Source organism: Molossus molossus, unplaced genomic scaffold (genome assembly GCF_014108415.1).
Source record: "Molossus molossus isolate mMolMol1 unplaced genomic scaffold, mMolMol1.p scaffold_m16_p_5, whole genome shotgun sequence".
Taxonomy (NCBI): domain Eukaryota; kingdom Metazoa; phylum Chordata; class Mammalia; order Chiroptera; family Molossidae; genus Molossus; species Molossus molossus.
Window position 1 is genome coordinate 20,665,978 of NW_023425388.1, and position 19,380 is coordinate 20,685,357.

Genomic DNA, 19,380 nt, shown 5'->3' on the forward strand with positions numbered 1-19,380 from the left:
TCTTGCACAATTGAAATTAGACAATTCTTGCCTCTAAGTAAAATATTTGAGTGGATTTATACCACAGTGAATGAAATAGCTTCTTACTTCCGAAGACATTTCCTACGCATTGTCTGATCCAAAGCAGAGAAACTGGAAGATGCATCATTTCTAGAAAGGAAACTTCTTTCTATGACAATATATTGATGTGTTTGTGAATTCAGTTGACCACAGTGATACATTTCTTTAATCAAAACAGCATGTGTTGAATGAAAACACCATAAAAATAAATATTAGAACCGGCCATTTTTATCAAACACCGACATAAAGGGAAAATATTTTTGCACACCATAAACTTCAATACAATTTACATTACGTTAACTAGATTACAACCTATGAAAGGTAAAAGAAGCGAAAACAGCTGCCCCCGACACACATACTTCCGACGTGTTGCTAGCAAGTCTGTCCGCACGGTCCGTTCCATTTACTTGAAGTTCGGGTGCATCCTTTAGCACAATAAGCATGTCTCACTCCATTGTTAGCACAGCATATTTTGTAAATGAAATAAACATAGAAAACTCATTTCAATATTTGCCTCAAGAGGGAGCTTACAGTTCATCCTACAGATCCTCTGAGATTTCAAGCCATTCCAAGCTAAGCTTCTGCTGCCATTCTTTATACAAAACCCTGTTTTCTTTTCTGGAGCCGGTCGATGAGTTTTTATACTTCCATGCCACTTTCTTTTCGCGTGCTTTTGGAAATCCACAGTGTGGACTGGTTCGGGCTAGTTTTTGTTCTTCCTTTACTGAAAAACATAAGAAGAAAAGAGCTCAATGTATGAGACTTCCTGTCCCACCGGGCATGTCTTGGTCCAAGCGGAGGGACGTAACTCAGAGCCTTATTACAAAAGGGTCCTTCTCTCACCAGCCTATTTTTTCATTCCTACGAAGAACTCTAGGTTATTCCAGTATGTGAATATGGTAAGCAGTTCATATGAAATAATGAAAAAATAAAATAAAATAGATGGTTCTCTGTTGGATCCTTCATAGTTCGGAATTCAGATACACACACACGCACAGATGTGTCTGACACAATGCCAACATTTTCATTGTTATCACCAGTAAGACTTCAGTCTATGCTTTTTGAAATATTGCTTTTTGAATACTCCTCCACTAGCATATGCTGTATGGAATACTAAATAATCAAAATAGAGCTTTTCTCCTAAGTATAAGGACCTTCCTATTCCCCTCCTCCCATCGGTTTTTCAGTCCTACAATTAAGTCACCTAATCCCTGGAAGTCTTGCTTCAGTCTCTGAAAACAGTGGAGATTCAGGTGCTGTGATTTATGGGTGTCTGAGTTTCCCCAGATCTGAGACTGAACGTCACTCTGCTCAGATGGAGAGTCCGGGTCCACATTTCCAGCCTGCACCTGGGGCAGTGCTGTCTTCAACTCTCCATAAATCGACCACTTCTGGGGCTCCGGGAAAAGGGTCTGTTCCTGAGTGTACCCGTCCTCCTCCACCAGACTACTGATGGAGCTCGATTCCTTTGGTGTAGTTTCCTGATCACGAACCCTCACCTGCATCACTAACCACTTCCTGTCCTGTGCATGTGTTGTGCACGCCCTTCCTCCCATAGATTCCCCGCCGATAGCACCTCTGCAGTCCCCGCACCTTTCACTCTGTCTACCCGACCTTGCGGAACCCCTTCAAAGAATAAAAGAAAAGCCCCGGCCGGGTGTGGCTCAGTGGGTTGAGTGTAGTCCACGGACTGAGAGGTCCTAGTTGGGTTCCCAGTTGGTACACCTGCTCAGGTTTCAGGCTCGATCCCTAGTAGGGGGCATGATGTAGGAGGCAGCAGATCAATATTTCTTTCATGGATATTTCTCTCTCTCTCTCTCTCTCTCTCTCTCTCTCTCTCTCTCTCTCTCTCTCAAAAATCAATAAAAACAAAGAATAAAATAAAAAAAACCTCCTCCTAAACAAACTTCAGCAATATACTTTTATACTACTACTTAATTGACTTCCATTTAACTGTGAATGTGTTACTAATAAGATAATATGTTCCCTTTATATGTTTCGGAGATTTGCATCCAAGTAAAATCAACACATCTTTAGCTATGAAGTCATCTAACATGAAAGGAAAATAAATCAAGCAAAGTTTATGAAAAACATGAAAATGTTTAATGATGAAAAAGGTGATTAAGTTATTAATGTAGTTTTTGCGTAGCATTAGTATTGCATTGAAGAGTTACTAGCAGTTAAGGAAACAAGAGTTATTATTTTGAACATGACATGGAATGATAGAAACCATCATGTGTACCAGATTGGAATTTAAACTTTCTGCAAGGCACTCAGCTGATAATGGAGTTGAGTCTTTGATGAAGTTTCTCCTTGCTTTCCTGGAAGAAAGGAAAAGGGGAGGATCTAAGAACGAATAAATTATGCACTAAAGCTAATTCCGGCATCTAGAGGTACTCTATTTTGGTTTATTTTCTCACTCTGAGAATTTCAAACAATGAAAACGCCACAGATCTTCAAGATGGCGAAACCTGCAAGACTTTTGAGTGAACAGAATCCCTGCAATAACGCACAGTATTTGGAAGAAGGAAAACTCAAGTATTGACACTTAGAAATATTTCCCTTAGGAATTAGAATGTCTACATAATATTTTTCAGGCAATTTTTTAAAGATGACTTGTTATTTACAGTTCCTCTTTAAGAGTTTGGCTGGGTTATGGGGGATATGTATCAAACCCTCCCTCTATGTCATTGCTTTCTTAGGAATTAAAGGAACTAAATATTTACTATGGCCTTTATTCTGTACAAAATATTAGAAAGCAATTCCAACCGTGTTTCACATATACATTGGAAAGCCAAGAGGACACAAAATGTGGTAGTATTTTCCAAGTTTTATTTATTGTTATTATTCAAAATGTCTTACTTAAATAACCAGCAAATCACAGGTTGGATGCTTTTTAAATTTTATATGAACTTGAACATTTACATCTATTTTACTTTTTTCTTTGGGACATTTGTTACTTAGTGGATTCTTTATGGTTTATTTCAGGAAAAGAAGCAGAAGAATTAACATCAAAAGAGAAAAATAAAGTATTTGCAGGTCATTTATGGGGGCATTTGATGGGGGCATTCTCCTGATCAATTTTTATTGGAAACATTCTGACAAAGATGTCTAGTCCGGCGATTTTCACCCTTTTTTATCTCATGGCATCCATAGACTAATGACTGAGCACCAAAGCACAAGGGTATGACTTGAAAATTTGAAAAGATACTACAAAGTACACCTACAAGAATCAAGTGTTGCATTCAACTTGAGGTCCAGATTGAAAGACTTAGCATTGATGCTTATACTTAGTAAACGAGGAACAGTATAGTTGCATACGTTGTAAGCTTACAAGCATTCAGATTTCAGATTTAGCACATATGCTAGTTATGAGACCCAGGGCAAATCATGTAACCCTTCCAAGCCACCATCTTCTCGACTGAAAAATAGAAACTGAAGTGTACCTACTTCATATGGCTTGTAAGGACTGAATGCGATAATGCACGAATCCTGTGAAAAGGTGTATCTTATTAGATTGTGTATAGTGAATTGGTACAGACATACAAAAACCAGAACTTTCTTAAGGAAATTTAAAATACATCACTTTAGGCTAATTTAAAACATTTCAAGGTGTCTCTACATGTATGAATTATTTACCTTTTATGCAGCATCTGGAAACAGCAGGTCCCAAAAGCAACCAGAATCAATAAGAGCAGTGGAATTGTTGGTATAACAACATAAATTAGATTGGGAATTATGCCTACAAAAGTAAAACAGTCTTAGTGTACAAAAGATAGATGAGGCAGAATTCCCACATCAAAGGTATATAAACATTTTCCAATAGTTTAAGGTAAAATAAAATTATTATCAATAAATAGAGTCTAAGCAAAGTTCTTCTCTAAAAACGAAATAATCTGATGACATGATATATTCATGTTTACTAAAATTCAAAAACAAAATCACATTGCACTGCTTGACATGCTCCTGTTCAATGTCCATGTTTCCAAAAGTACCAGATACGGGCTAGTGTGCATATGTATTAATAACCTCAGCTACCTCACTTCCCTAATCCTTCTTAGTTCTGACTTGGAGAACCAAGCTCTGATAATTAAAGAATAATAATCATTATTAAAATAACTGTTGATTTATCGGACATGTAATCATCCTACCCAATAAACTCAGTGCCATGATGATATGCAGGACTCCCTTGGATTGATCCAAAATATGTAAATATGAACTGATCATACAGTTATAACCCAGAGACTCAAGACTCCAGAGGCATGAAGACTTGATCTTAATTAAATTCTAAAATGAATCATTTTTTAATCCTGTTCCATTACACTTGATCATGTTGGCTATTCTTGGTAAAATAAAACACTAAAGTCTCAGACAGCATAAAATGTCTTTATTAAATATTTTTTCAATGTCATAGGGGAAAAATATTCCTAATGAAATTATTTACTGATTATCTTTAATTAGGTTTGGATCTTCTGAATGGTTTAAAATCAAGCATCTAAAAAATAAAGAGCACTAAGTTTTAACATCACATCCATACAAGAAAAACAAATGAAAAACTATGCATTTAGTTCATCAAAAGCAGACTTTATTATTAAACTAAATAATTCTGGCCAAAATGGACCAAACTTAGAGCAAACTATCAATTTAACTGCATAGCACTTCCATTATTAACATGAAAAGATGTATTAGCTGAGGTCTAGTGATGGGGTAATTTGATGATAATTTGCTATGTTTTCATCAACTTCTGAGCCTCCAGCAGGTGACTTCAAGATGTTTAAAAATTCATGAAATATTTTCTTTCCTTTTTAAAATACCATCACGATCCCTCATATATATTAATAAAGAAAAAGAGACAGTATTCCTTACTATTTTATGGATTTTGGATTGCCTGTGGAAAGATTTTTGAGATCTGGGGTCTTTGTCTCAATTCTCACAAAGCAGCTAAGATAAATCAACATTTCTACCCAACTGGCACAGGGTCATGCTAAAAAGATTTCTGACTAACGTGCAATTTGCATTGGGATGTCACTATTTCTTTGCAGACAGTGGTGTGTTAGAGGCACCTGGGTGGAGAGCTCCTTGTATACATTCTTCCCACGCTGCTCTTCAGTGACATCACTTTGGTAACTTGAAATCAGCCAGGGAGTATTTGCAGCACAGAAAACTGTGAAGCCTACAAATCAGGCCTTTTATTTTATACCCACCTCACCCTAGCCAGTCCTTAAACATTTACCAGCACACCACTGTTTGCAGGCCCTGCATGTGCAAATTTACATAGGAACGCCTACACATTGCTGGGGAGGTTCCTTGTAGATTCAGATTTTAGCAGGGATTACTTAGTTTAATACTATATACAATGGATCAGGAAAAAAACAAAATAGTTTCATTTATTTATTTATTTATTTATTTATTTTTATTTATTTATTTTTATCCTCACCTGAGGACATCCTTTGATATTTTGTTCAGATAGAGTGGGAGGGAGAGAGAGAGAGAAACATCGACGTGAAAGGGACACATTGAGTAGTTGCCACCCACACGATCCAACCAGGGCCAGGGACAAACTGCAAACGAGGTAAGTGCCCTTAGCGGGAACTGAACCCGGGTCTCTCCAGACCGCAGGCCAACTCTCTGACCGCTGAGCCAAACCGGCCAGGGCCAAAATAGTTTCTTGTATTTAAAAACTAGCTTAGGCCCAGTCAGTGTGGGTCAGTGGTTCAGCATTGACCCATAGCACCAAGAGGTCACCGGTTTGATTCCCGATCAGGGCACCTGCCCAGGTTGTGGGGCATGCAGGAGACAGCCAATCAAACTCTCTCATCAATGTTTCCATCTCTCTTTCCCTCTTCCTTCCTGTCTCTCTAAAATCAATAAAGAAATAAGGAATAAATAAAAACCAGCTTAGCATCATTTGTTCTAACTTAGTTCAAAAGTAAATTTCCATAGGCCCATATACAGTGTACCGCTTCACCAAGCAACAAGAAAAGTTGGGGCCAACTAGAAACAGAATTTAAATGTACAGTGTCTGTTCTTGCCAGAGGAGTTAAGTTAAAGACATAGGAATGAATTACCTGCTTCAGTAACAACCACATTTTGATGGGTGTCTCCTGGTTGGTTTGTAAAATACGTCTTTTCTCCGGGAGCTGTTGGATTCACCTCTGTAGATAATAAGTACAGATATCATAGGTAATGATAAATAAGAGAAATCCAAACATACATGAAAATAAGTTTATTATAAAACTATACAAACATTAGAGTTTTGACTTCTGAACAACTTACAGCTAAGAATTTTATTTTGAATTTAAATTTACATGAAATTATCTAACTAGAAAGTCCACATTTAATTATCTTTAAATCAAGCATCTACTTGGTGAATCCTTGCCACCCGTAACTACATTAGCAATCAACAGCATGTCTGGGCTAACACAGCCAGCTACAGGCAATGATGCCAAAGCAGGCACAAGCCGGGCAAAGACCAACAGGAACCAGTGACCATAGAATGTGAGCCACTGCCTGCAACTCAACGGCAAGCGAAGATGGTTCGGGTACTAATATCAGTGTGATACTTAGGTTTCTCCTCACTATAATAATCAGCAGAAGATTATATATGAATTGCATTTGGAATTGATGATTCAAATAATGGAAGAGAGAAATCAAATAATTTATATGCATATATGCACAACCAATCGGCATGGACACTAGGCTGGGGAAGGCAGGAGCGGGGTAGGAGGGAGAGGGAAGAAGAGAGTCATTGAGGAAAAAAGGGGGACATCTGTAATACTTTCAACAACAACAACAATAATAATAACATTCCAATCACATTTCTGCCCTATACCAATAATGCCATCCTTATATTTGCTTTCCAACAGGGTCTACCTCTTCAAAATGTACTAATAAACTAAGGCTTGTGAGTTGTTTCTTTTCCTGGTTTTATAAGATGAGATCTTCTCAACTGTCATGCCCTTAAAATAAGTTGAAATATCTTCCCATAACCTGGTACTGCTCTGTCACTTGGTGGGTTTTTTTTTCCAGGTCCTATTAGTTACATTAATATTTCAGTGAATGTAAATTAAATTAGTAAGAAAATGCCCTGTAATTTTGTTTTCATTTGTTCCAAAAATGTAATTTCCTGCTTATTGTTGTCAAGTGATGGAAAATAAAGAACATATACAGCGTCTTAACTTAGTTTCACAATAGCAAATCATTTTAATGTAATGTTCACTTCTCTAATTTGGCCATATAGTCTCTATTCAGTGGAATTTTAATCATATGCCATCTTATAATAATATTTATTGTTCTTGTATACATATTTCACCCTGACACTTTAATAGCCCTCTCTAGGTACAGTCTTACCCTACACTTATTCTTCTGCAGAACCTGGGCACTCTATGCCTATGCTCAACTGGTACTTGCTGAAGAAATAATACAGATATTATGTAATTTATCAACCTAGAATTGGTTATTTTAAACATAATTTTAAGTTAATGCAGCTGCTGACTAAGTAACAATGTTTTAGAAACATAATCTCATACATGCTATTTTTAATGTCTAAGAACAAGAGTATATAATGAACTTTTAATAAATGCAAAAATTAGATTCTAACATATCCCCATAAAAATGTGTTCGGGTAACATTGGTGGAGCTAAAGAACAGATATGCAACTCGCAGGACAATCACAAAAACGATGGCAAAGACAGCGAGCAAATTCAGAAGTAAATTTTTCATTTTCTGCTTAGCTAGGTTAATATTTTACCACTTTGGATATGATTAGTCATGCTTAGATGGTGTGTCAGAGCAGAAAGAAGACTAAGTTCAAACCACACAGTAGCTTGGGTCTGGTTGAAGAATCAAGTTCACAATAATTAGTGTTATGATTTGTAAATTTCAAACCATCCCACTGCTTAATCCTCCAACACTCTCACCACTAAAAAGCTAACCATTCAATACTAAGAAAAAGCACTGACTATAGCCAAGGAATTTAGTGAAACCAACATCCTTTATAAATAAAATAGTAAGCTTGAGGAAGGTTAACTAAATAGAAAATAGCTAAAGATGAAAATATTTAAAGTAAGGTAAAGAATACAATTTCTAAGTACATTAATAAAACCAACTGTAAAACTAGACATGTGATTCAAAAACGATAAATACACAATAAAATATTGTTCATAACATACAGATATTTGACAATTTAGGTAGTATATAGAAGATAAAGGAAAAAAATAATTTTATGTCTACAATGCTCTTCCATGAGTAATATAAACCTAGATGATCTAAAATGAAAAAAGTCAAGAAGATTCTGTGGTTTAGTGTCCTAAATAATGTAACTATGAAGGTAAAAATTAATAAAATGAAATAAACAAATGTATTTAGGGTCAAATTGTTCATCCGAAAGCTCAGAGAAAAAGACAATATTGTATTTAAAAGATTCTATAATATACTCTGTTTCATTTAATAGTTTCAAGTAAATATAGCTGCAAATTTATCAGAGAATTTCAACTTTCTATGTTTTAAGGAAAAATAACAATAAAAACAGAGAACCTAAGAGCGTAGTTAATTTGGCTTTGTAAAGGCTTCTGAAGGGGTAATGATGGATTTAGCAACCTCGAGATTGCTAAAGAATAAATTCACCAGGGATAGAAAATTGGCTAATATACTCAAGAGCAGGATAAACATGAGTGAAGAGTAAATCTAATCCAAATAATCCCTTGTGATTTACGGTTTTATGAGAAAAAGGAATCATGTAATTTCAAGAGAACAATGGAAATGGCAGTACTTGATTATAATTGCCTTCCATGCACACATGAGGTCAAGCAGGCAGAAGAGTTAAAATGACACTTCCAAACACTGAGAGACAAATAGCCACAATAAAACAAAACAAACAAGAAACCTCAAAGCCTAAATATCTAATTTGACTTTCTTAAAGTATTTTTTTAAATGAGCTTGCACAGTTGTGATTAATCTCTCTTTTGGTCAAATATCAATTCAGTTGAGCTGTCGTATTCCAAGTAATTCAAATTACTCTTTCCATAGGAAACCACACTGGTATAGCTCAGGTCAATGCAATCTTCTCATACGGAGACTTCAAGCAAAGCTGAATAAGGAGGCATATGTCAAAGAATGAGGATCACAGCAAGAACATGGCACATGCCCCTAGTTTTTCTCACCATGGATAGTTCACTGAACAATGACCAGTTTGGCATTCACTGAGGAGCACGTGCCAAGTAGTATGCCATGAAATAATAGGCTAATGTTCCAGGAGAAGGTTCCTTTGATCTCTTAAATTCCCCAGATAATCACCCAAAGAACTGTTGCTCAGGTGTGTAAATCCATCAGTGCTCTGGTAGTATACCTCCTTCACACACACTATACTACATATTTAAACTATTTTAAAATAAGTGTTTATTTTTCATTAAATCTATTTATAAAACCACAGTTTGGCCTTAATATCAGAAAATGATTCTTTTCTCTTAAAGACACCACTCCAGATGTTTCTAGATACTCTCTAGTTCTACTTCTAGTGACTGTAGTTTCTATTTCTAGGTACTGTTGTTTCTATAGTGTCTAGTTACCTTGGTCCTATTTCATTCATTGGCAGTTTGTTCTACAGCACGCAGTGTGCTTCAGGGTGACAAGTTGCAGAGTATTTTCATGTTCATAGCAGAAAAACAAAAAGTCAAGGTAGCAAAGCTTAAAGATAAAACTCAACATAAGCAGATATTCACAAAACCTGCTATATCAACTTACAGTCCACCCTACCTGGTTCATACTTGCAGATGTAATTGTGTTTCATGTTGCACCTGTCGTCATTCCACTGGTAAAGGTAGGGGCCTCCAAGGCCAGGATTGGCCGTAGGTTGATGATACATCACGACGCACTTTTCACTTCCACAGGAAGGTTCATCAGTGTACCAGTTTCTGCAAACACAGGGTGAGGAAAGAGCAGGCCCACAGTTGTTCACATGAAAAATAATACAATACTTAATGAACACTAGTACAAGAATAAACTGTGCTTCGCTTATTCACAGCGGGAAATCTACTCTTGCCCCACTCTGTATAGAGCAGCGAGAACACTCCTAAGAGGTTTCGCTTGCTCTGTTCTGCCATCCTCTTCCGGTAACAGAAATCCCCCTCAGGACCCCACTCACCGGTACTGGGAAGTGCTTCCATCGGACCACCGGTAGAGATCTGGGCAGGTACCGGATGCTTGCCCCTCTCCATTTCTCCAAAGGCCTATCCAGAAATCACCATCAGAAATCCCTGTGCCTGGTTTCGTCAGGTTCTGCAACATGCTTTCTATCAACTTCTGCTCTGCTTCGTTCTCCAGGCTGAGGAGGGCGCCCTCCTCGCTCTCGCAAGCCAGGCGGGCCTCCTGGAAGCTCACGCGGCTGGACAGTTCGTGGAAATAGGCCATTTTGTAGCAGGGGTGCTTGTAGTCAGCAAAACACACTTTTTGGCCTGAAAAAACAAACAAACAAACAAACAAAAAAAACAGATGAAGACAAAACCAAAAGTTTGATTTTTAAAAACCGTCAAAGGTGAATTTCACATACGCCTACATATTCAGCAGAATGGACTTTCCCGAGGACCACTGCACACAGGCAGGATCCTCTCGGGGCATAACGAGGCCGGAGCGCATAGGATTTGGCTACATCTACCAGCAATGGAATTTTTGGTTCACACCCTCCTCTTTTTACCAACAAACATGTGGGCCAAGATTGTAGAGATTCTCCCCAGTGGCCATGCTGTTTTGTTTTGTTTTTCATTATCTCTTTGGTACACCGCTGATCTCTGGTTGTCAACTTCAAATCTGCCACAAATCCCTGGTCATGCTCCTTATCCCCAAGCCGCTGTCCACGCCCTACACCACTTTCTTAGTCTTTGTCTGATTTCAGCTTAGCGTTAGCCTGGGAAAACAGACTATTTCACCATTTATGTAAAATTAAGTTAAATGACTTTATGAGAAAATGAAGGCACAGCTTCACTGCTTTCTTAGGATTCATCTGCATGAACATTATTCTTATTGCGATTGAAGGCTTTTTTTCACTATGTATTTGATGTTTTAGGCAATTCAGAAAAGTTGTCAGTGGTGGAGGGCTGGGGGTGGGGGATTGTGGTTAAACACTGGCTAAAAAATAAAGCATCCAAGCTTTGCTCTCTTAATTACAGGATATCAAACTGCAATGTTGGTATCATATCCACTCTCCGAGTCAGCAATTAATGACCCGCGATGACACCCAGAGGCAGGAAGGAGCAGGCATGGCGGAAGGCCATTAACCTCACAACAGTGCTTGAGTGACAAGCATTCAATAACTTGACACAAGCAGAGAACGGTCAACTAATAAAATGGCAGCCAGTTGTCCTCTGTCTCATTAACCATGATCTGGACCCAGAAGCAACACACTGAATAATATGAACAAATTAACAGACTGCCCCAGCTAATTGTTAATGAAAAATAACAGAGTAGTATGAGCATCCACAGGAAACTGGAATTAAAGAGACTTCAAATGGACAAATCAGTCTGAAACTTTCCTTGAGAGATGATGATGAAAGTCCCAATGATTGAGTCTAATATAATTATTATTTTTAAAAATTCTCCTAGTTTATTATTAGGTTTTGTGATGACTTCATTATTTTAAAATGCTGTTTCTGGTAATGTTCTAACAATGCTGTGAAGCCTAGTGATTTTTATGCCTATATTTTAAAATCAGGCTCTGTTTCCATTTTCATCTTCTACATCCTTTACATACTTCTAAGTTTCAAAATATCTATTAACTGCATTTCCTTGAGGTTTCAATTTGTTTGGTTTTTCTTTCTAAGAACTATGAGACTTGGATTTGATTCCAGCACTTTGAAAATATTAAACTTGTACAACTAGATTGTTTCACAAGATGTCAAAAAGCCAAATTAAAAAAAAAAAAGGGAGAGAGGTTATCCAGAAGTTTTAATAAATAAAATTATTTATGTAACAAATATGCATTCAGAAGATGCATAAGTATGATTGCTAAAAGTCTCTGCTCATTATCTTTTGTAAAATAAAAAAGTAAGTGCAACACAGATTTATTATTTATGGTGTGGATACAAAAGTGATGAGGCTAAACTTGTTATAAAATTAAGATAGAAATTCTAATTAAATGCATAAGAGCTTTTAGTGTCATGAGAAAATTTTAATACCACTATTAGGTATTAGCAAAGTAGATAAATGTTAGTCTCAGAGGAATAAAAAGAACAAGAGAAAATCCACAGACAGGGGTTATATCTAAAATAATTAACAACTAGTACTGCACAGGCAGGCCCTGGATGACAGCCAGCCTGACACTTGCTATGGCTGTGGATGATGGAGAGGTCCCGGGTCCTGGGCGAGGCGGTGGAGATTGTGGTGGCTGCATTCCCAGGGAACTCTCAGAGAATCAGGACAGTGGCCAACTACCAGCTACAGATAGACATTAACTCCAAAGTGTATTGATTGAATACCAGCTGTGTCCGCAGATTTTGAACTGAGAAGTCACTAGCAGTTCAGACCTGGCATGGCAGTTTTTAGGAAATTATGGAAACACTGCAGTTCTTTTAATGATACATGCATACATCATAGTCAGTTAAAGCTGACACTGGATTTCTTTACATCCAATTGCACTTCACTGATTTCCACCTTACTGGGCAAATTTAGTCCAAGTTGCAGCAAAAGAAAAAGCTATTGACCTGCTCACTGTCATTTCAGCTGATCACATTTGCTATAATCGAAGTGGAACTCCAGCAGCTGGGAAACAGATGCTGTCCTGATTCCCAGAAAAGCCCCATTAATACCGATCTGGAAGCAACTTTTCCCACTTCTGTGAGGGCTAATATTCCTAGAGAAGCATTATGATGAGCTCCCCTCTCATTCTGTGAGATCACAGGGAGCATTCCTGTTTAAATGTTATATTCAGATAAAATCTTCCATCCACCAATTTAAAACACAGGAATTCTAATCTTCCGTCTATGACATCTATTTCCATCCAACCCATCTACTCTCCCACCTACTATTCTACTACCCATAACATTCAGATAAATATTCAGGTCATTGTATACAGTTTCTGCTGCATGAAGGCTACCTTGATACTATCTAACAATAATTTACTAAATGTTGCCTAGCACCTGTGCTGAGAAATACCCTTTGACTATTGGCTTATTTACAAGAGAGAAAAAAGACCTTCCACCTAGGAGTCTACACCTATTGGTTACACACACACACACACACACACAACTACCTATGTACTCATGAACTTTTATTTAGAGATAATTCTCAGCATTGCCTATTAAAATAAACATTCCTATCACTATCAGAGCTAAGACTGCTCTATTTCCATGAACATATGACTTCGTCTTTTTTCTTAGTCATTAACATTCCTTTAGCGCTAAATATTGGCAGAGTTTTAAGTGCTTTTGGCAACAACGTAAAAGTGGGGCCAGACTCATAAGTGCATTGCAATTTCCTTATTTCTTCCTGAATAGAAAGGATCTAGGGTTTGGTTTTATTTTGTTTATATGTATTAACTTTCTGAAAGATGAGTCCTCAGTTTTTCAGGAAAATATAAAAATTTTCCTTAGACCTCACACTATAATCATATATTATCAATATTAAATAAGTACTGCACTTATAGCACATTACTCAATAAAATGTAGAAGACATTTTATGAATTTCCATTGTTCAATTATGACCTACCTGAGGCTGCAGAGAAAAAAGTTGTATGAAAGAGGATCTACATGATAAACCCAAAGCAGACTGCCTGGCCTGGAAACACTTTATGAATTTGTTTTTCATAATTCTTTCTTGCTCCCCTCAACATCACCCTGAAGAGCATGCTGGTGCTCCCCCAGACAGGCCTCTGAGGGATGCCAACACTTCTGAGCCAGAAAGGAAGGGAAAGATTTTGATCCTGTGTTCTGTCTGCTTCCAGTGTTCAATATTACGCCAACTTCTTAAGAATTTTCCTTTACAAAAAATAAGTTTTGTTACAGTAAACTTTATTTTTGCTACAGAGATTTTATAATGCAATGAACTGCATGGTGCACTATGAAGATGATGCTGTAATCCAGTTTCCCACATTGGTAAACGAAACCAAAACTGGAGGCTGGGTCACTCTACATGGTGGTGGCAGCCGCACCCACCTCCCCCGCTAGGAAATGCCACACGCTTCCTGACAAGGAGATGAGACTCACATTTGTTATAAATTCTAACCTTTAAAATCAAAATAACAAAGTAACCCAAGTAACTGGGTGATTTAAGATTTCAAGCATTCAATCCATCAGAAGTGGCTTGGAATCCCAGAGTTGGACTTGAACTGTGGGGACATACCTTAAACTTTCCTGGTCTCGGCTTTCTTACCTAAAACATGAGTGGTTATGAGTTTTGAAGAAATAATAGTAATAAAATAATAGTAGCCTGACATTTATCATCAATAGTTTAGTATGCAGGGCCTCAGTGTTAGCACAATCCATGCCTTTGAGTAAATGAGGAAACAATCTCTCCTGGTGATATACGCTGTTCGGCTAGAGAAAACATATAAAAAGTGTTTTCCTCCAGGTGGCCTTAGCTCCAGGCTCAGGGCTGGCCACGCCGAGTCCCCTCTCAGCTTCTTGGCAGGCACTCCTGGGCACAATATGACCTGTAGACTTGTGTCAAACCCTTGTAGCCCTCAACAACCCTGTGCTCCAGGTGCTCTCGTCCTATGTTTAAAACAGAAGAGAACAAAGAAAAGTCAAGTTGTTTTCCCAAATTCACACAGCTCCTAAGTGGTAGAATCAGGGTTCAGAACCGAACCGCCAGGCTCTCCAGTTCGTGCATCTACCCAGATTCCCGTGCAGCACCCTGATCTGTCTCAAATACAACACTTTTTCTAAGCTGAAAGATTCAATAAATAAAGGGGTTGATGAATAAATACATTATTCATGTTTTCTGTTATAATTATGAACATTGATTGATTATTGATTACTGGGTGACTAATAAATGCAAGGGGTTGGAACTTCAGAGTTTGTTTCTAAGTAGATTGTGGGTTCCCTATTACTGAACATTTAGCCACAGGATTGATATTGGAACATCAATCTCATATCTTCAGATGATATATGTCCTTCATGATTGTTTTATGGAGCCATTTGATTTTCCAGATAAAACAAACAAGGCCCAAATTGAGGACTTCTTCCTCAATTACAAGGCGGATAACTTGAATCAAGTTGTCAGGCCATGTTATATCACCAGTAATGTGTTAAAACAGTGAAACAGTCTCTCCTGCCTGTGTGTACATCTGGCTACCAAACACGAGGTGCCCAGCACAGAGTCGTTGGTGAGAACATCCTCGGGATTCCCACTTGCACCCCTTTATCGAACAATACTGACTCTCTTCTTTTGTTAATGGCACAGATGTTGCCATCTTCAGGAAAAAGAGTTATAGAAACAAAGCCATAAAATGCTGAAAAACAGCAGTTAGGGATTAATGGTTATGATAAATGTGTAGTTTATGAAATGTCTAGTAATAAGATTAATTTGTTCCTTTCTTGCCCAAGAGATACTTAAAGTAATTGCATCTTTGAAAACTGCACCGTCATCACTTTATGTTTTTTGATGATGTCATGGAATACTACCAGAGGCTGGGATATCAGTTTTTTGCATCTCCTTTGCTGTTCTGTTAATCTATAGGCTACTGAACACCACCACGATTTTGCAGTATTCTGTGGCATCTGTATGATAAAAAGAGAGGTCTCTAAATCATCCAGTCTCCTAAATGAAATTTTTGCCAATTTTAATAAGTTCAAATTAATACATATTAAAATGTTCTGCAGAAACTTGGAGCTACCATGAAACACAGTCAATGCCATTTTGCAGGAGAAACAGGTTGGGAATCACTGCTGGGTGCACTAAAAAAAGAGGGAGAGGTTAAAATAATACACATCTACGTGCTCTTCAAACACATCTTCCCATCTTAGGAACCTGAATTTTGAACTCTTCTTTTTCATATGTATCCATATGAAAAATCCATGGGCAAAATCCTCTTACCTTTGTCCGAAAGATTTCATTATCTGCCAGTCACTTGACAAAATTAAATGACTGCAGTCCCATAGGTAATCTCTACACATCTGTACTCAGCAACAAATCAGTACAGGTCTAAGACCCTAAAAGTAGTTTCCATCTTAGAATCATGAACTCACTAAACACGCTCTGATTGTTATCCTCATGGTTATATATTTGCATTGCATATTCATGCATCAAAATAAGCATGGCAACTAACCTATAAAAGACTTTGCTACTATTGCTAGCTAGTAATAAATCTTATAGGAAAGATGATGATGAAGTTGTTTGAAATGCTATTTCTTCCAAAAATATTTTCACTTCATTTATCTCAATTTTTATAATACTGGAAACTATCTCATAAGTGAATATTTTAAAGTACTAACATGACAATTTCTATAAAGGATTGTTTTATACATTCTTGCCATTTTTCTGGGGTGATTATTTTGGTATACTACATAGAAATTATAAATAATTTCTGATATTTAATTAATAGAAAATGTATTTTATACATTGTAAGTATGTTCCTTATAATGGTCCCAAGAAACCTGTTGCAGTCAACAGATACTTGGGAATTTTGGTAAATGGTCCCTAGTGGCATGAAAAAGTTGGTGCATCACTCGAAACTTAACATTGATCAGGCAGATTAGACCTACTACTTCCAAAATGTCCAGGTTTAAACTTCTCTGTGTTCATGCCATTATGGCTGAAATATATATATTTTAAAAAGATAATCTTCAAAGCATAAGATCTCAAATCAATTTATAATGCTTAAATGTCCATGTGAACTTGTATGGCCAAAGACAATTAAATCATTCATAAGAAAAATTTAATTGTTTTAATATCAAGTAAACATCATCATTTATGCTAAATCAAATAGATCATGTTCAGTTAATTAGAAATTTTCCAGATGTCACCTACAAGATGCCTATAAATAACAGGAGAACACAGCAAAAGGTTTGCAACAATTTGTGCAATAACAGAATGCAGAATAAACGTTCACCAACAATTTGTAAGTTCTATTTTTGCATTATATATCTCTTTTCCTCCCTTGCAAAGTTTAAGTCATAAAAATAAGAATATACTAAAAGGATACTATTCAATTCAAAGAAATGTTTCTACATGTTTAAAAAACACCTTGTGCTCAAAGCCTGATCTTTGATGTTTATTCATCTGCAAAAAAAAAATAATAATCTGATAAACACAAAAGCAGTCAGATATGTGATTCAGATGAGCCCAAATAGTAAACTTTTCCCTTCAAGTTAAATTAGGGGGTAAAGGAGCTAATGGTATGGCTTCTATAATAGCCTTATTTGACACAGTAAAGTTTTCATTTTATAAATATTAACAGTCTGATTCTCTTCCAAAATAAAAGAAAAAAAGTAAGCAGCATGCATTTCTAAATGACATTTCACAATGTAGTTCATTCCAGTGTCTCTAGAGTGCCAAAAAGTTAGTAGGGAGTGAAAGATAACTACACATTTAAGAATTGTATTCTGAAGATGTAGACCATCACATATTGCTGAGGGGGAGATCAGTAACAAGCTTAATATGCCAGTTTCTAAAAAGGTCTGGCTTCACTGCTGATTAAGCTGCTGTCATCTGTCATCTATCTCTACCTCTAGTGACACCTGTTATTAGATGCACATAATGTGAAAAGGAATTTGTGCTTTTTACATTAAAAACCGTCCTGCGCTTAAAACACATGTCCATATACATTAAAAAATATTCATTGCAACACTTTAATTAGCATCACAAGAGATTTCAATAAAAGAAGATACCTATGCTCAATTTTCAGCAAGGCCCTATTCATGCACCCCAGGCTTTTGAGAACCTTGTTTTCAAGAGACCTTCCCCAAAAGTAAGAAAGAGTGAATCAAATATAAATTGCTCAACAATAGGAGAGTGAACGGCGAAGGAAAAGAAAAATCAGAGCGAACTCTGGGAAGCTTGCCAATTCTGATCCATTTCCCTTGCACTGACTCCACCGACCAATTGGACACCTCCTGGGAGCACGAACCTGCAGTCGTCACGGAGAACACCTCAGCCCAACTCAAGAGGACTTCATTGGCAGAGAAGTCCCCAACTTGCAATGACGGGTGCCAAGGAAAGGCATTAGGCACCATGACCAGTGCCCTGGTCTTCGTCAGCCCTCCCAAGAACAAAGGAAGTGTGCCCAGGGGTCGGTGAGCGTCTCCGAAATCCCCCCAGTGAACACGCGTGGGGATTTATGTGGAGCCAGGCCAACAGGGGGTGGCATTCTGCAGTGGCCCTTCTGCCCCTGGGCTCCCTCTGTGCCCGCGGTACCCCACCCCTCTCGCAGGTGCCCAGCTTGCCCTGTGACCAACTCTCTTACAAAGAAAGTGGAAATAGGTTACTCCTGGAAAACGTATGCTGCTCAAGATAAAGCAGAGCTCGTCCCGCAGCTATTGAACCAGGCACTTCCGAACATTTTTAACTTTCTGCGTGTATTTTGAGGGGCATAGGAGAACGCAGAGCAGAACCCGTTTCCCACGCCTCCTCCCGGCCCCTATCCCGCACAGGTTTCCAACCCAGGGCGAGCCTCCAGCCCAGGACGGGCTGCCCGCACCGCCCCCGCCCGCGCCCCGCGATCCCCGGCCTCGCGTCCTCGCGGGCGGGCGCCCACTCACCACTGACCACGCGGCGGCAGAAGGCGCGGTGTCCGCACAGCAGAGCGGCGCCCAGCAGCAGCCAGACCACGCGGCTCATCGCGGCGCGGCGGCAGGGACTGTGCGCGCTGAAGGCGGCCTCTGCCGGCCACGCAGCCGGGCTCCAACCCCCGATCCTCTCTGCCTCCCCGCGGGCTCTACTCGCGTCGCCCGAGCCCAGCCGCCGGGTCCCCTGCAAGCATCGCCTGTGGCCGGACCTGCGCCGGGCGCGGGCGGGTGTCGCGCGGGTGTACTGGGCTAGAGCGCGCCAGCCGGGGGTGCGCGTTGACGGAGAGGGACCAGAAGTTAGGGGGTCCCTTGTCGGTTTCAGGTCTGTAACAGGAGCCTGGTTAGATCCCACGGGCCGCTTGGATCCTCTCCCGGGCTTCTCGCGAGTGAGGGACGGAGTCCGTGCGCCCTGGCGGCGGGTCTCAGGGCGGTGGCGGCGGCGGCAGCAGCAGCAGCAGCAGCTCTGCGCCGGAGATGCCGTCTTATATACCCACGTCCCGAGGCTCCCGCTCCTCGCTAGTCACAATCTTTAACTACTTCGTCTCTCCTGCCCTGTGGAGCATCCCGGCCCCTCCCCTAAAGACTGGAGCCACTTTGAAAACAGTCC

The 19,380-nt window shown here is 38.9% G+C and overlaps 1 protein-coding gene across 2 annotated transcripts; it reads right to left on the reverse strand.

Annotated features, from left to right (window-relative positions):
• Positions 1–270: 270 nt before the first annotated feature.
• CHODL (chondrolectin) lies at positions 271–18,835 on the reverse strand. 2 transcript variants are annotated; one of them, XM_036243277.1, is made up of 7 exons: positions 18,747–18,825; positions 10,202–10,511; positions 9,814–9,971; positions 6,129–6,215; positions 3,700–3,802; positions 2,303–2,381; positions 726–784 (listed from the first exon to the last, which is right to left on the reverse strand). In XM_036243277.1, the coding sequence occupies exons 1-7, from the start codon at positions 18,823–18,825 to the stop codon at positions 782–784; spliced, it is 819 nt and encodes a 272-aa protein (XP_036099170.1). In that variant the 3' UTR covers positions 726–781. The 2 variants fall into 2 exon arrangements, with proteins under 2 accessions (XP_036099169.1, XP_036099170.1); XM_036243276.1 differs by lacking the exon at positions 2,303–2,381 and having other exon boundaries at positions 271–784; positions 18,747–18,835.
• Between the last annotated feature and the right edge of the window lie 545 nt (positions 18,836–19,380).